This window comes from Rattus rattus, chromosome 1 (genome assembly GCF_011064425.1).
Source record: "Rattus rattus isolate New Zealand chromosome 1, Rrattus_CSIRO_v1, whole genome shotgun sequence".
Classification (NCBI taxonomy): domain Eukaryota; kingdom Metazoa; phylum Chordata; class Mammalia; order Rodentia; family Muridae; genus Rattus; species Rattus rattus.
In genome coordinates this window covers 163,291,703-163,306,883 of record NC_046154.1, presented here as the reverse complement: position 1 = coordinate 163,306,883, position 15,181 = coordinate 163,291,703, and the positions used below count along the sequence as shown (strand labels likewise).

Genomic DNA, 15,181 nt, shown 5'->3' with positions numbered 1-15,181 from the left:
GTAATCCCAGGATTGGGAGACAAAAGCAGGAAGTAGAACAAGTTCAAGGGGTCCTTGCTGAACACACAGAGAGTCAACAGCAGACAGGGCTACATGAAATAGTTTCAAAACAAATAAACAATAATTCAAAACAGACCAGAGAGAAAAAGGACATATAGCCACACGGCGCATGGATTTGTCACCCCAAGACTCTCCTTGTTTTGCTGGCAGAGTGGGGTATACCTGCAATCTTAATACTGGGCAGGTCAAGGCAGGAAGACTACCACAAGTCTGAGCCCAGCCTGATCTACACAGCAAGTTCCAGCTTATCTATGGCTACACAGCAAAACCCCATTTAAAAAAATAAACAAATGAATACTGAAAAGACACCCAGTCATTTTATTTTTCCTGTTACTGAAAATCGGTTCTGGCCGGGTGGTGGTGGCACAGACTTTTAATCCTCTCCCTCTCTGTCTCTCCTTAGCAAAGGACAGGCGTCTCGAAGAGATAAGAGCCACCTTCAACAAAACAAAGCACCATAAGATAAGCAAAGTCCATCCCATCGAGGCTGGACAGAAAACCCAACAGAAGGAAAACATGCGGGCGCAGGCACAGGGAGGAGAGACTCAGGACTCGGATACAAATACTAGGTTGAAAGCTATATTTCATATACATGCAGAGGACCCACGTAGGCCTGTGCATGCTGCTTCAAGACGATTTACTTCTACTAAATGCTCAAAAGGTTCTTTTTTGGATAAGGAATTCCATTTTTCAGGTACTCAGAATCTGACAATTGGCTTCCTTGAATCACAGATAACAACCTCCATCCCTGGGAAGGGATAGCTCCATACTGTAATAAAGAAGCCAGCCAGGTGGTGGTGGCACCCGTCTTTGACCCCAGCACTCAGGAGGCAGATCTCTCTGAGTTTGAGGTCAGCCTGGTCTGCAGCGCAAGTTCCAGAACAGCCAGGCTACACAGAGAAACTCTGTCTCAGAAAAACAAAACAAAACAAAAAGAAAAACAAACAAAAACGAACAAAAAAGAAAGAAGAACTTTGACACTTTACTTCATGGGGATTTTGTTTTTAATTTTGATGCTGTCGTTTACAGAGTGGCCATTTTCTACTTATACTGGAAACATACAACATGTGAGCATGTATGTGGATAAGGGTCACCGTGTTTAGAAACTGTTGCCATGCATGATGGTACAGCACTATCTACACCTTCATGAAGGGTTCTAGTGCACTTTAATGTCGCTGACATGCATATCCAGAGACAGATACACGGTGAGTTCATGCTCAGGACAGCAAATACATCTCTTTTTGAGATCAGGTCGTATCACGTAGTTCAGGCTGGCTTTGACCTTGAGAGCCTTCCAGGTGCATCAGTTCCTGCTAACAATGCATCCTCACTTACAGGACGTACACTTCCCTTGTTGCTTTATTCATGTGTGTCTCACACAGCTGCTGCAGACACTACGGATATAACTACTGTGAAGACAAAGGATCTACAGTACAGAGCTCAGAGTCCAGAAGTAAGCAGGCTTACTAATGACAGTGCTATCAGTGGCTCCGAGGAGGGACAGACCAACTTTTGGTAAGAGTCATAGGAAGGTCCTTAGAAAAGGCACAAAATATTAACTTTAGTTTCAGTTTCTCAAGTTCATCAATTCATTCTTTAGCAACTAAGTGAATAACCCTGAAAATATTGTACTGAGTTAAAACAGCTGGATATACACACAGGAAGGAAGGAAGGAAGGAAGGAAGGAAGGAAGGAAGGAAGGAAGGAAGGAGGAAGGAAGGAAGGAAGGAAGGAGGAAGGAAGGGAGGGAGGGAGGAAGGAAGGAAGGGAGGGAGGGAGGAGGAAGGAAGGGAGGGAGGGAGGGAGGGAGGAAGGAAGGGAGGGAGGGAGGAAGGGAGGGAGGGAGGGAGGAAGGGGAGGGAGGGAGGAAGGAAGGAAGGGAGGGAGGAGGGGAAGGAAGGGAGGAAGGAAGGAAGGGAGGGAGGAAGGAAGGAAGGGAGGAAGGGAGGAAAGAAGGGAGGGAGGGAGGAAGGAAGGGAGGGAGGGAAGGGAGGGAGGGAGGGGGCAGGGAGGGAGGGAGGGAGGGAGGGAGGGAGGGAGGGAGGGAGGAAGGAGGGAGGAAGGAAAGAGGGAAGGGAGGGAGGAAGGGAAAGGAGGAGGGAAAGAAGGAAGGAAGGAAGGAGGGAAAGAAGGAAGGAGGGGAGGAAGGGAGGAGGAAGGAAGGGAGGAAGGAAGGAAGGAGGGAAGGAAGGAAGGAAAGAGGAAGGAAGCGAGGAAGGAAGGAAGGAGGGAGGGAGGAGGAGGGAGGGGAGGGAGGGAGGGAGGGAGGAGGAGGGGAGGGAGGGAGGAGGGAGGGAAATCCCTAAATCTGTGTCTTCAGGGTCTTTACTGCAGTTTACACAAAAAATGCTGAGAGCATGTAAGAGATAATGAAATGAAAATACCATGTTCCCACACTCTGTGTGTGTGTGTGAGTTCTGTCCTTTCATCATGTGGATCTTAAGGGTCAAACTCAGGTGGGTCAGGCTTGGTGGCATGTACTTTTCTGAGGCAACTTGCCCACCTGAAATTCACTTAAAAAGAAAAAAGGATTTCCTATCAAGGGTGGGGATGTGACCTGTGATCTCGGGTTTCAGGAGGCTGCAGCAGGCTGCTCTTGACTTGAGGTTAAACTAGGCTCCATGATAAGGTGCCATCTCTAAACAAAATTTGCTTATTTTTGGGAAAAAGGCGTGCATCAGTTGGTAGACTCCAGAGCATGCACACAACTTTGGGTTTGATGCCTGCACTGGGGAAAACAAACTTGTTCCAGAAAGTGTTGGAACAGGAACTACAAGGGCTATGACTGCATGCACAAGACCTGACAAAAATCAGGGCACACAAAATCCCAGCGCTGATGTGGGTGGGCGTTCATAACTCCCACCCTAGCTGAGGGGCTACTGGCACCTGAAGGTGGCTAGGGGGAGCCAGCTGTCTTCAGGGAGGTGGGTCCTGAGAGACACCCCAGGCTCATGGACAGCCATGCACGGGAAGCACCACATGGATTCTCAGCTTTAGAAGCAGAGCACAGGAAACTGGAATGGCCGTGTGAGGGTGAGGGGCTGGAGGAGGGGAGGGTGGGTCTGATCAAACACTACATGCATCCATGAAATTCTCAAACAAAAAAGGATTCTGAAAAGAATCACACTGGCATTTTAGTAAGGACGACATTAATGGGAACTATACAAGGCATTTTTTCTCTTTTACACTTTTCTAAATTACACTGGAGATGATTATTTTATTGTTTCCTCCTAAAATGAATCACTTCTGCCTACTGTTCATTACAGGCTCGTGCGCAGTATGGGAAAGGAGTGGTGACAGGCTTTCATACAGTCATCTGAATGGCTACAGTGGTAACACTGTCAACATGACAGTCTCTGGGCATGCTCGTGGGTAGCATCTAACCATGGGCTAGGATCCCTGCTGAATAGAATACGGCGAGCTGAGCAGCAATATCCCCCGTTTGCTTCTCCACTGTGGGTGTCATGTGACCAGCTGCCTGCAGTTTCTGTCTTCATCACTTCCTTGCCACGGGTGGTGAGCTGAAGTGACCCCTCTCCCCCTTACTTACCATAATACAATGACTGAGAATGTGGCACAGGCTTCCAGTCTCTGTGTTTACGTTAAGAACATTTATTTTGAGGTGTGTGTGTGTGTCTGCTCCCTTGGCTCTCGGTGCGCTCTCCCTGGTATGCTATTCAATGAGGCAGCAACCTAGAGGGCTTCACCTTTAGACTGGAAGTGCTATGTGGTTTATTCTTTATGTCTTTTAAACGCCTCAGAGAAACATCCCCAAAGGCAGCATTTATACAAATGTTTGTGTAGGCAAACATTTATACAATTACAGTAATTTCATGAGTAATTCTTCTGTAACATGAAAAGGATTTTTAAATAAATTTTTGAAGCAAAGGCAGCTCAGTTTAACTTGGGATGGTGATGAGCCTCAGGATAACTCCTAATAACGGCTCGGGAGCAGTGTGTCCCAGCACAGTTCACCCCCGGCACCTACAGCCAACCAGCGCCCCACCCTCTGCTTCCTGCCTGTCATCAGGGCCCTCCCCAGAGCTTCTGCCTCTCATACTTGTATGGGGGCTGACAAGGCAGGCCGAGAACTGAACAAGAGATCGGAAAGGACTTTCAAAACAACATACAGAGACTTGCTTCAAATTATAGGGGCTGCAGGGGAACAGATCTGCAGCAAACTGTCACCACTGACAGCTGTTTTCAGGTGAGTCAGGTCCCAGCTGTGAACTATTTTACCTTATAAACAGCACACACAAAAATGCATCTGCAGAGCAGGCCTCCTGATGCAGAAGGAGCTCGCACTGCATTCAGCCTTATGCAGGAGCTTCCTCGCTGTGAGGTCTTGTAAGCTAGCTAACCTTCCCAGGATGGTGTCTCAAACATCAAGTGAGGATGCACCGCTAACGCCCCGGAGATCACTGTCAGAGGTAGCCCAATCCTCTACTTCTGGGTGCAAGACAAAAACATGTCTTCTTCCCCACAAAACTTAATCCTTGGAAGACAGCACACATGCAGCTTTCATAGAGACATAAGAACTTTCTGATTACAAATAGTTACTTCTTAAAGGGATTGTATTCTCAGACTGGGAATACAGCTCAGTGTGTAGAATGTTTTCTCCCAGCATAAAAGTTCTGGCTTCAATTCTCAGCACCATAAAGAAAAGAAGAAGAAGAAAAAGCTTTATTTTTAATAATAGCTTAGAACATGCTGTACCTTAAAATAAAAAAAGCATTTCTGACGAGATGTTTGTTTTGAGTCTCATTATTCTGCCTCACATGAGTTTTGGTTGAATGGATGCAAATTTCCACCATACACTGACTTCCAAGGACTACAGATATGTATTTTTAACTAACTACAGATGGTTACATTGTGTCTGCTTGTTTTTAAGTACAGTGTGTGTGTGTGTGTGTGTGTGTGTGTGTGTGTGTGTGTGTGTGTGTGTGTGCACGCGCAGGTATCTGAAAAGGCTAGCACAGGGTGTCAGATTCCTGAAGCTGCAGTTACAGGCAGTTGTGAGATGTGTGCTGTGATCTGGGAATCTGACTTGGGTCCTTTGTAAGAGCAGCAAACACTCTGAGCCACCTCTCAGCTCATAGAGGGACTTTCGATGCTACTATCACAGACACTGAAAACTGATTAAGAAACTAAACGGTTTCTCAGAAACAGACAGACTCACGTGCAAAAGGATGAAGCACACATATGGTAATTGGTCCGCTCTCTGCAGACTAACAACCCTTTAGACTGCCTTCTAGATGTGTGCACTCAGTAAGAGTAAACAGTAATGAACATTCTGAAACGAGATCAGAGTTTCACTCTACACTCAAGCTGATCTTGATGGTGGAGTTCGTGGTGGTACAGCACTTACCTGAGCTTGCTCTAGGACCACATAAAAACAAAACCCTGTATCATTCACTTTACAAGTCTTAGTCTGACTCGGTATCAACTACATGCAATGCTACTTTGCATATTTAACATCTTTGCCGAAGGAGGGAGGGAGGTAGGGATACATATGCACCTGTATGCATGTACACAAACAATTTTTAATTTTAAAGACAGCTTTTCAAAAAGTCAAACCTATTCCAACAAGGCCCACAGGAGCATGTACTTGGTTGTCCCCTCTTTACCATGTCCCCATGTCCAGAACTGTCTCACTTACTTCCGCCACCACTGCCACCGCTGGGGACATTCTCTCCAGGAGCATAGCCCATGAGCCCTCCGTTCCCATTAGGATTAGAAGGGACTGAGGCAAGGAGACCTGAAGGGAGACATTTTCCTGTTAAATTCTGACCAAGAAAGAAATCAATGACAGCTAGGCCTGCACTGACAGGAGACGCCCATAGGGAACTGACATACCTAGCCCTCTGTAGCGGGAGAGCTGCTGATAGATCTGCTTCATTCTTTCAATATTCAGTCGACTTGCCTCGGCATGGTTCACCATTGGTTTGGGATAATTAACGCCTATCAAACATTTGGCTACCTTCTGGATACCTTCTGGTGCATTCCAAGGATCGTAGATATATTTTGCAGGGAAGCCTCTTAGGACAGGCAAATAACGCCTTTTGGGAGAAGGTAGAGAATTTTTTAAATGAACTGTACTATAAGCACATTACAACAAATTATCAACCATGAATGACAAAAAGCAAATCAGTATCACTTAAATAATGTATTATTCTTCTCAGTTCTGCTGCCCATCAAGAATAAAGGTCTTGAATTTCGAGATGAGCCTACCTCTGCCTGCGGGTGCTGGGATTAAAGGTGTGTGCCACCATGCCCCAAAGACTAGAGAATACTAGTGCTGCTTAAGGACGAAAGCCCTTCCTTGGATGAGCTACTCCAACTGAGCACTAACCACCCTTGCCTTACCTAATATAGTCTCCATTGGGGTCCGTCCTCCTACCGAAACCAACAGGGCAGTAGCAGTGGAAAAACTGTTGGAAAAAGGAACTGCAGGACAGCCACATCCAACTCCCAGCATTGATGCTCCAGTCGGCGTCAAGCAGTAATTCTTCAAAGACCTGTGGAAGGAACAGTGACCAATCAATTCCCACACACAATTACCCAAAACAGCATTTTGAAGGTCATTGTAGATCAAAACTCGACAGGAAAATCTAGGCAGAACTGAAAATTAAACATTCCAAAATATACGCTGCGTTCTAATAAGCAATGTCTGGGAGAGAATACACAGGAAATACAGCTTTCTGGATAGAATTTACTTTTATAACTGTGGAGAGCCCCCACGGGTGCACAAGTGTGTGTGTGTGTGTGTGTGTGTGTGTGTGTGTGTGTGTGTGTGTAAGAGAGACAGAGGCAGATGGGTTGGGGAACGACAACATACACTTGCTCTATAGCTGGAAGTGTTTGGGAAGGATTAGGAAGTGTGTCCTCTTTGAAGACAGTCACTGGCAGTAGGCTTAGGGTTTTAAAGGCCCATATCATTTTCTGGGTTTCTCTCTCTCTCTCTCTCTCTCTCTCTCTCTCTCTCTCCTCCCTCCTCTCTCTCCCTCCCCTCCCTCCCTCCCCTCCCTCCCTCCCTCCCTTTGCTCTGTACCTGTGGATCAGGTGTAAGCTCTTAACGCCTGCTCCACATTCACACCTGCCTCCCTGCTGCTGTGCCACCCATCAAGATGGTCACAGACTCTACCACTCTCTGAAACCATGGCCCTAATTACATGCCTCTGCTTATAAGTTTCCTTGATCATAGTGTTTGGTCATGACAATAGAGAAATAACTAAGACAATGACCTTGGAAGTGCTACTGTGGGGAAAGTAAAAATTACTCAAATCATTGAGTTTTAAAGAGCTGTAAGATATAGTAGATTAAAAAAAGACTAGTATCCCATGTTTAAGAAAGCAAAAAAAAAAAAAACCAAATAAATCATAACGCAAAATCTAAAAGCCTGGGTGTACTACATGGACAGAGGAAACATGCCACTACAGGGCGCCATAAATGCAGTAGCATGATAGTTTACATTTCAAATTCTCTGATTCAAAGAAAATATAACTAAATAATGTATTAATAAACTAAATAATGTATTAATAATGTGTTAATTAGGTACTAGAAGATAATACAAGATGGGAAACAAACCCTTAACAACTAAAAACCAAAGAATAGGATTAGAAACAGTTCCTGAGGAGGTGAGATGGCTCGCTGGGTAAGGGGGCTTGCTGCCACGTCTGACAACTGAGTTCAAGTCCCAGAACCCACATGGTGGAGAGAACCAACAAGTTGTCCTCTAACCCACCCATATACACATAAATTTTAAAAAGGTTTTTTAAATAAACATTCCTTGAATTGGAAAGATTGATGATGTAGCTAGACAGGTAACGCATGATACAGGTCTTTAGTTTAACGATGACAGAGAGCTTACAGTTCATGTAATGTGAACTCACTATTTCTAAGAGCTCATGGGTGAGTATGACAGAGACTGCCACCTATAGATACAGCTATCCGATAAATCAATAAATTACTTTCCTTACTCTTAAAGACAAGCTGATGCTATAGCCAAGGGTGCAAGGGTGCTACAGTGAGGGTGGCCTTGCAGTCCGGGTCTTCTGATGTCTGTCATGTAGTATGGACTGCAGGCCTGCACTACCACACAAGGCCAGAGTGCTAAACAGTGACAGCTCCCTTAAGAGAAGGATGGTTTACCTGCAGGGATGACTCATGGTTAAGCCATTTAGCTAGCCCTTGTCTGAGTTCAACACCTTGCTCTTGAAAACTGGGCCTATACTGTGGGCATTATGTGCTTTATCCACTGGAAAGTCAAACTACAGGACAGACAAGTGCACCGCACAGGTCCTGCTCTTCCCCATCTCACACTGCAGCCCACGATGCTTGAGTTGGTGAAGCTTCCCTTTACTCAGACCTCAGCTGTGCACATCTCAGTATAGCTAGACTCCTGCAAACGCTCGTCAGTCAGAACATTTACCTTCATCCCTTCTTCCCAACTGATCCATAGGTCGCCGCGGGTCAGGAAACAGGCAACTGCATGTCGGGCTAGATGGTGGATCCAGCCCTCCTGACGAAGCTGTGTCATGATGGCGTCAATCCACGGAAAGCCTGTCCGGCCTTCTGCCCATTTGGCCAGAGCCTCGGGATTCTTGTCCCAAGGGATTTGAACACAGATGGGGTTCCCTTCCATTTTGTCAAAGCGTGGGTTGTTTGTGGCTGCTGTATAAAAAAATTCACGCCACAGGAGTTGCCCATAAAGAGAAAGGGGAGGGGAACTATTTTTCTTTACCTGTGATTAAAACAACAAAAAAGTACTGTCAGAAAAAAAAACTTTTAAGTATTTCAAGAAATATACTCTGACTTCAGATAATACCTTTTTGTAGAGATCTGTTAGTTTGAAATAAAATAGCCGACATGACAAACAACCGAAGCGGAGATAAGGACTCAGTCCAGTTGGGCTTGCGAGCAGGGAGTTTGCATTCATTCGAGGTCTTTCAAAGTTTGCCACCCAGGCCTGGAAACACAGAGACAATTACCCTCTTTAACCACATTAGAAGAATGTTAAGAACTACCCCAGTGAGACAGCTCGGCAGTGTGTAAAGCACCTGTTGCCAAGCCTGAGGACAGACACACAGACACACACAGACACACAGAGACACACACAGACACAGACACACACACACAGACATACACACAGAGACACACACGCAGACACACACACACAGAGACACACATAGACACACACAAACACACACAGACACACACAGACACAGAGACACAGACACACACACACACATACACATACACACAGACACAGACACACACAGAGACACAGACACACATACACACATACATACACAGACACAGACACACACACACAGACACACACACACACACATACATACACACTCTCAAAACTGAGGATTTTGAGGAATATGTTATTATCCCAGCTATAAATCTCTGATTTAGTAATCTTAGACAGGGACTTTAAAAGGTGAGCTTTCTTTCCCTGAGGCCATCCACGTGCAACATGCACTCATGTACATTAAATGACCATCAGATTCCAGGGTCAGGAGTAAAGCACCTTCATCCTGTCTTTGAACACTGAGGTACACGTGGAATTCAGTGGCGTGCCTTGTCCACCACTGCCTTTCCTAAGGTTTCAGATGCTCACGGTCAAATGACAGTCGGAAAACATTAAAAGGAGAATTCCACAAATAACTGACAGGTTCTAAATGACATTATAGTAGACCACAGTTACACTATCTTACCATTAGTGAGTACATTAATCTCCTGATGCATCTAACTTACAGACTAAGCTTTATTAAGTGGCCAGAGAGTGCAAGGAAGAGGGTTATCAGCACAGTATCAGAGGGGGCAGATGAACACGATCAATGTGTGTGGGTCTTGTTAATTTGTACAGTCAATGTGTATTAACAGTGAGACTAACAAAATGAACAAGTGAAATGGTGTCATGGAATCCACTGGTGTCGGGCCAGAGGAGCGGTGCTGAGGCAGAACCCCGCTCTGGCTCGCCAGGCTGCTGGGACAGGTAGAAAGGACAGAAGCAACAGCATGGCACCAGCTCTGGGAACAACCAAGAGGGAGGAAGGGCATGGAAGCGAGGACTAACGGGGATTTCAGAACACTAGATCTGTGCTGTGGTAACCACTTCTGTCAGTCTTCTTTGTTGACAGTATTTTCCGATTGTAAAGCTTAGGGGTGAGCTTCCCTGGATGTGCCTGATGCCATCTAACAAGGGGGAATAATGTTTGAAATGTTCATTCGGAATCTACATTGTACCTTTCTTTCCAAATGCCTTTCCAAACGTGTAAGTGCCTCAGTTTCTCCTCCTGGCCACACCGCAGAGGACAAGCCATCGGTATCAAAACCTAGGGGGAAAAAAATGAAAGAAAGGAAGGAAGGAAAATCATCATTAATATTGTTGTTATTCTACAACAAAAATAGCTTTTTTACCTGACCACACTTACTTGGGAAAAAAATTACTCTGCAAAAATAAACAAATACAACTCTACAGGCCTATACTGGCTTACAGAGGACTACACAGGCCAACACAGGACTGTGCGGCCTAAATAGGCCTGCTCTGGCCCCACCCAACGTCAGAGTCCTGCACCAAAGACTGCAATTCGACTCCCATCTTCAGGACGCACATCTTCACCTGACAGCAGGACACAGGTTACGGATGCACAAGATACTTTTGGTTACTGGGATTTTCTCTGATTTCCCCCTTTACTTTTCTCTTCTTCCAGTAAAAATACATAGACGTGAAATTTCCAAGTGATTATTAAGTATTTTACAATATAATATATTTTTAAATTACTTGGGAATCTCATACACTGTATTCTGATCATACTCCCTCCCCTTACCTGTCCCCCATCTTCCCAGATCCACCCAGATCTCCTTGCCCATGCTGACTTTGCGTTCCTTCCGACTTTCCTTAGCCACCATCAGGTCCACTCTGTGCCGTCCACACACTCTGGTGCCTGTCAATCCGAGTACCGAGCACCATGATTATCAAGGGCTGCACTCACCGAGCTCCTCCAGGGAAGGAACTCCGTACTTCTCATCATGGTCGTCGGACAGAGGGGTTGTGCACTTTCCTATCACGTCTGATGTGATGGTGTCTGCTGGCATCTCCAGGGGCTCCATTTTGCTGACGAGAGTCTGAAACCTTTTGTATGTTAGGGGTGGCTGCCCACCATTGAGTTCTATGATCCTGTTACAAGAGTGAATAAGACACAGTGAGTAAATGATTATGTAGTTTGGTTGATAAACTCAAAAAGGTTTACTATCAGAAAGTTTATCAATTAAGACCTTTTGAATGTTAGCTTCTGATATGACCAGAAAATGTGTTCAAAAATGGTTAATGAATCTAAAACCATTCTCCTGAATTCCTGGATGTCAATAATAAAATATGCAAACATCAAATCATTAATGACAAGTATTTAGGATTATAACTAAAAAATAACAAAGTAGTTCAACTAGCCTATAGGCTATCTATATAAAAGTTAATATAAATGGACAAGTGAAAAATTAACCAACTCAAGAAATCTCAAGAGGCACCAGTAAAACTAAACCGGGCTGATAATTATAACAAGAAATAATCAGTAAAAGTAAAATTTGCTAGCAGCAGCAGTGCACACCTTTAGTCCCAGCACTTGGGAGGCAGAGGCAGGTGGGTCCCTATAAATTCAAGGCCATCCTGCTCTATAGAGTGAGTTCTAGGACAGCCAGTGCTACACAGTGAAACCCTGCCTCCTCTTGCCCTTCTCCTGGGTCCCAATTTCCTCTATGGACTTGAGGACTATACTGCTATTTTCTGTGTATGTGGAGACCTCAGTACATGTGTATCTGTAGTATGTTACAGACCTCAGCACATGTATATCTGTTGTATGTTACAGACATCAACACACATATATCTGTTGTATGTTACAGACCTCAGCACATGTGTATCTGTTATCCAGCAGCAGCCCCTAGGTGAGCTTTTCTTTTCTGTGGTTTCAGTTACTTGGGTTCAATTGTGCTGCAAAAATATTATGTCTAGACTCACATAACTTATTGTAGCATACTGTTCTAATTGTTCAATATTATTGTTAACCTCCATAATTTATAATTTACAACCAAGCTTTATCATGATGTGATCTTTAGACAGACAGCCCAGGGGACACAGGGCTCGATGTGATTAGTGGTTCTGCATATCCACTGGGGCTTTTGGAACGCCCTCATGGAGAGGGGGAGAAATGCTATACATACAAGTACCCCAAATGCTCAGTCATTTATGCAGTTAGTGCTGACCACTAGCTACCTCAATCACCATACTTCTAGGAAAAGAAAAGGCAGCAGCACTTACAAAGGTTTGCATTAAGTCTAGACATGGCTTCAGAGTAATTAATTATATTTTTTATTATAGCTATTTGCTTATAATTATAGTTAAAAATCCAGCTTTACCATCTGTCAATGTAGAAACAAAAGCCTTCCACAGGGTTAAATGAAGTAGCTAGGATCACATAACTAGTAACACTGCTAATCAAGTATTTCTTTATCCCCAGCATTAGGTATTTTCTTTACCCTGCGCATTATTGATTATGTTATAGGGAGAAACCACCAGGAAAGCTGTCCTCCCTGCTGTACCTACAGTTTTGGTTTAATATCTTGAGATTACATAATGAAGTGTGTTCAATTCAGAACTGTTACAACAACACTGTTAAGTGTCTCGTAATTATCCACCAGCAAACTGAAACTCATAGACAAGATTTTCACACACACACACACACACACACACACACACACACACACACACACACACACACACACACTCTACCCTTGGTATGTATTCATAAATCAACCCAATAAAAACTAATTTTTTTTTTTTTTTTTGGTTCTTTTTTTTTTTGGACTGGGGATCGAACCCAGGGCCTTGCTTCCTAGGCAAGCGCTCTACCACTGAAACTAAATCCCAACCCCATAAAAACTAATTTTATGATACTGCTGAGTCTCCCACTTTGAAGCAACATCTCTTATCCTATTCTGTCTCCTCACTCATTGATGTTAAGGAAACTGGTATCAGACAGAAGTTTTATTACCAAAAGGACTAGCACATGTAAGTCAACACCGACGGGAGATGCCTGTCTGAATCAAATAATGGTTTTATTCATTTACTTGCTAACACAAGTAAAATCAGTTTGTTATGTTATTTATAGAATTAGTTTTGTTAAGTTAGTACAATGTGTAAATAACTTAATAGATACATAAATTTTGAATTCTCATGTTTATAAAGACAATTTCATGCCAGAAGTTACTGTAAACTTACACAGCTCATGAACCTCCTAAGTTGTCAGCATGTGTTACTTTCTAACCTCAAACTGGCCCCAGACTCTGCTAGTCAAAGCATCCCAGGGACTAGCACACATCCCAACAGCAGACACCCAGGCAGATGATGCCACACATCAGAGGCCTCTAACTGGGTAGTTTATTACTTCAGTTCTCACTTCAACCAAATGAAGGATAAGCTCGCATACATATAACAAGATCACAAACTATATGGACCTAAGACTTGGGTATGTGTCAAATAAGCTGCTAATCTAATTATGCTGACAGCAATAGTGGCCAAGGTAGCAGTAAAATAAATGTGTGAACAGCATTTCTTAGTTTAAAACTGAAGTGCTAAATATTTTCATCTTATGCACTGTCTCTACAATTTTGGTATTACAACTGAGTGGCTAGAAATCACAACAGCTAAGTAAAATGCTAAGGGCTTTATAAACCCATTTAATTCTTAATTCTTACAATTTTGATTCTATTATTTCCCATTTTTATAACCTTACTCAGTTATGTATTTAATATCACTCAACAGTATACCTAAAAATGTCTAAGGTGGTAATATCATTATATATTTTCTTGCACTAAAAGAGCCTTACTTGTCTAGGTCATACAGTGTGTGTGAAATGCGCACGATGACTTCCACACCAGCCTCCGTGGCCAGCTTCTTGATGGCCGCATCTCGTTCCTTCCCAAAAGGCTCAGAATCGTACTCAATTGAAAGTTTAGTAATATTCCATTCCTAAAACAAGACAAAGAGGCAACAACACATTATGATTTAATAGTTATGTTCTTATAATAGTAAGTTCAAAATCTACATCAAATGATTATACATAAATCAAATTTCAAACATGAAGAAATGATACAATTTATCAATGTGAACATATGCAGATGACATATGCATGCTAACCAGACTTCAGGCTTGTGCCTGGCATGAGAAAACCTAGCATATACTTAGACGTACTCTTTATATAAAGTACTTAGGTAGTATCCTTTTTTCATTACCTTATTTAATTCTGGATGAAAGCCACCTCAGTTTGGCATTTTGCAGATAAAGTTATTTTTTTAAAAGGCACGCACACGCTCAGGTTCACAGAAACAGAACGCATGGACTTATACCTGCTGACTCTAAGAACTGCTCTTTAACAAACCTTAGGTAGCTGATGTGGTGAGAACTGTTTTTCTGAGAATGAGTATTTTGTTTCTGACCATTACAAAAATTGACAGCAAAAAACTTGGAACCAAGAATAAAAACAGCAAGTACTGACTGATATTGTATCATTAACTTACATCTCTTTATAGTTACTATAAATAGGAAACTGTGACCTAAGATAATTAAATGTTTTCAAGAAAGTAGTCGTTTCATTGAATTCTAAAATCTATTCTGATTAGCTTCAAAAAAGAAAAGAAATCCTATAATGCTACTATTACTTAACTGATATATGATACCAGATTGTAGCAGTCCAAAGGTGTTCCCAATAAAGCCTTCTACATTCATAGTGTGCATTTTGTAGTTGGTCACTTCCAATTAATTTTTTTAAGTGTGTGTGGATAACATAGAAGCCAGAAGAAGGTATCGGATCCCCAGGAGCTAGAGTTCTAGAACACTGTGGGTATTGGGATTTGAACTCGGATCCTGTAGAAAAGCAGCAAGCTCTCTTAACTGCTGGGCCATGTCTCCAGCCCAGTACATACATGTAAAGCATATTTAGGCATTTATTCTATTTCTTCCTAGAAATCCTTGAGAAACAATCAATGGATTAAAATAAACACATTTAAAGTTCTGATAGATGGGTGCATGTTCAGCTGTTTTGAGACACACACACAC

The 15,181-nt window shown here is 43.2% G+C and overlaps 1 protein-coding gene across 1 annotated transcript in view; it reads right to left on the bottom strand.

The window, feature by feature from the left end:
• Positions 1-15,181, bottom strand: part of Cry1 (cryptochrome circadian regulator 1) — a 55,935-nt gene that overhangs the window by 3,006 nt on the left and 37,748 nt on the right. Inside the window, exons 3-10 of the mRNA XM_032910312.1 lie at positions 13,953-14,095; positions 11,067-11,251; positions 10,318-10,406; positions 8,888-9,028; positions 8,492-8,803; positions 6,427-6,578; positions 5,917-6,119; positions 5,720-5,818 (exon numbers count right to left, since the gene is read on the bottom strand). Of these exons, the coding sequence (XP_032766203.1) occupies positions 5,720-5,818; positions 5,917-6,119; positions 6,427-6,578; positions 8,492-8,803; positions 8,888-9,028; positions 10,318-10,406; positions 11,067-11,251; positions 13,953-14,095 (1,324 nt within the window). The remainder of the gene's footprint in view (positions 1-5,719; positions 5,819-5,916; positions 6,120-6,426; positions 6,579-8,491; positions 8,804-8,887; positions 9,029-10,317; positions 10,407-11,066; positions 11,252-13,952; positions 14,096-15,181) is intronic.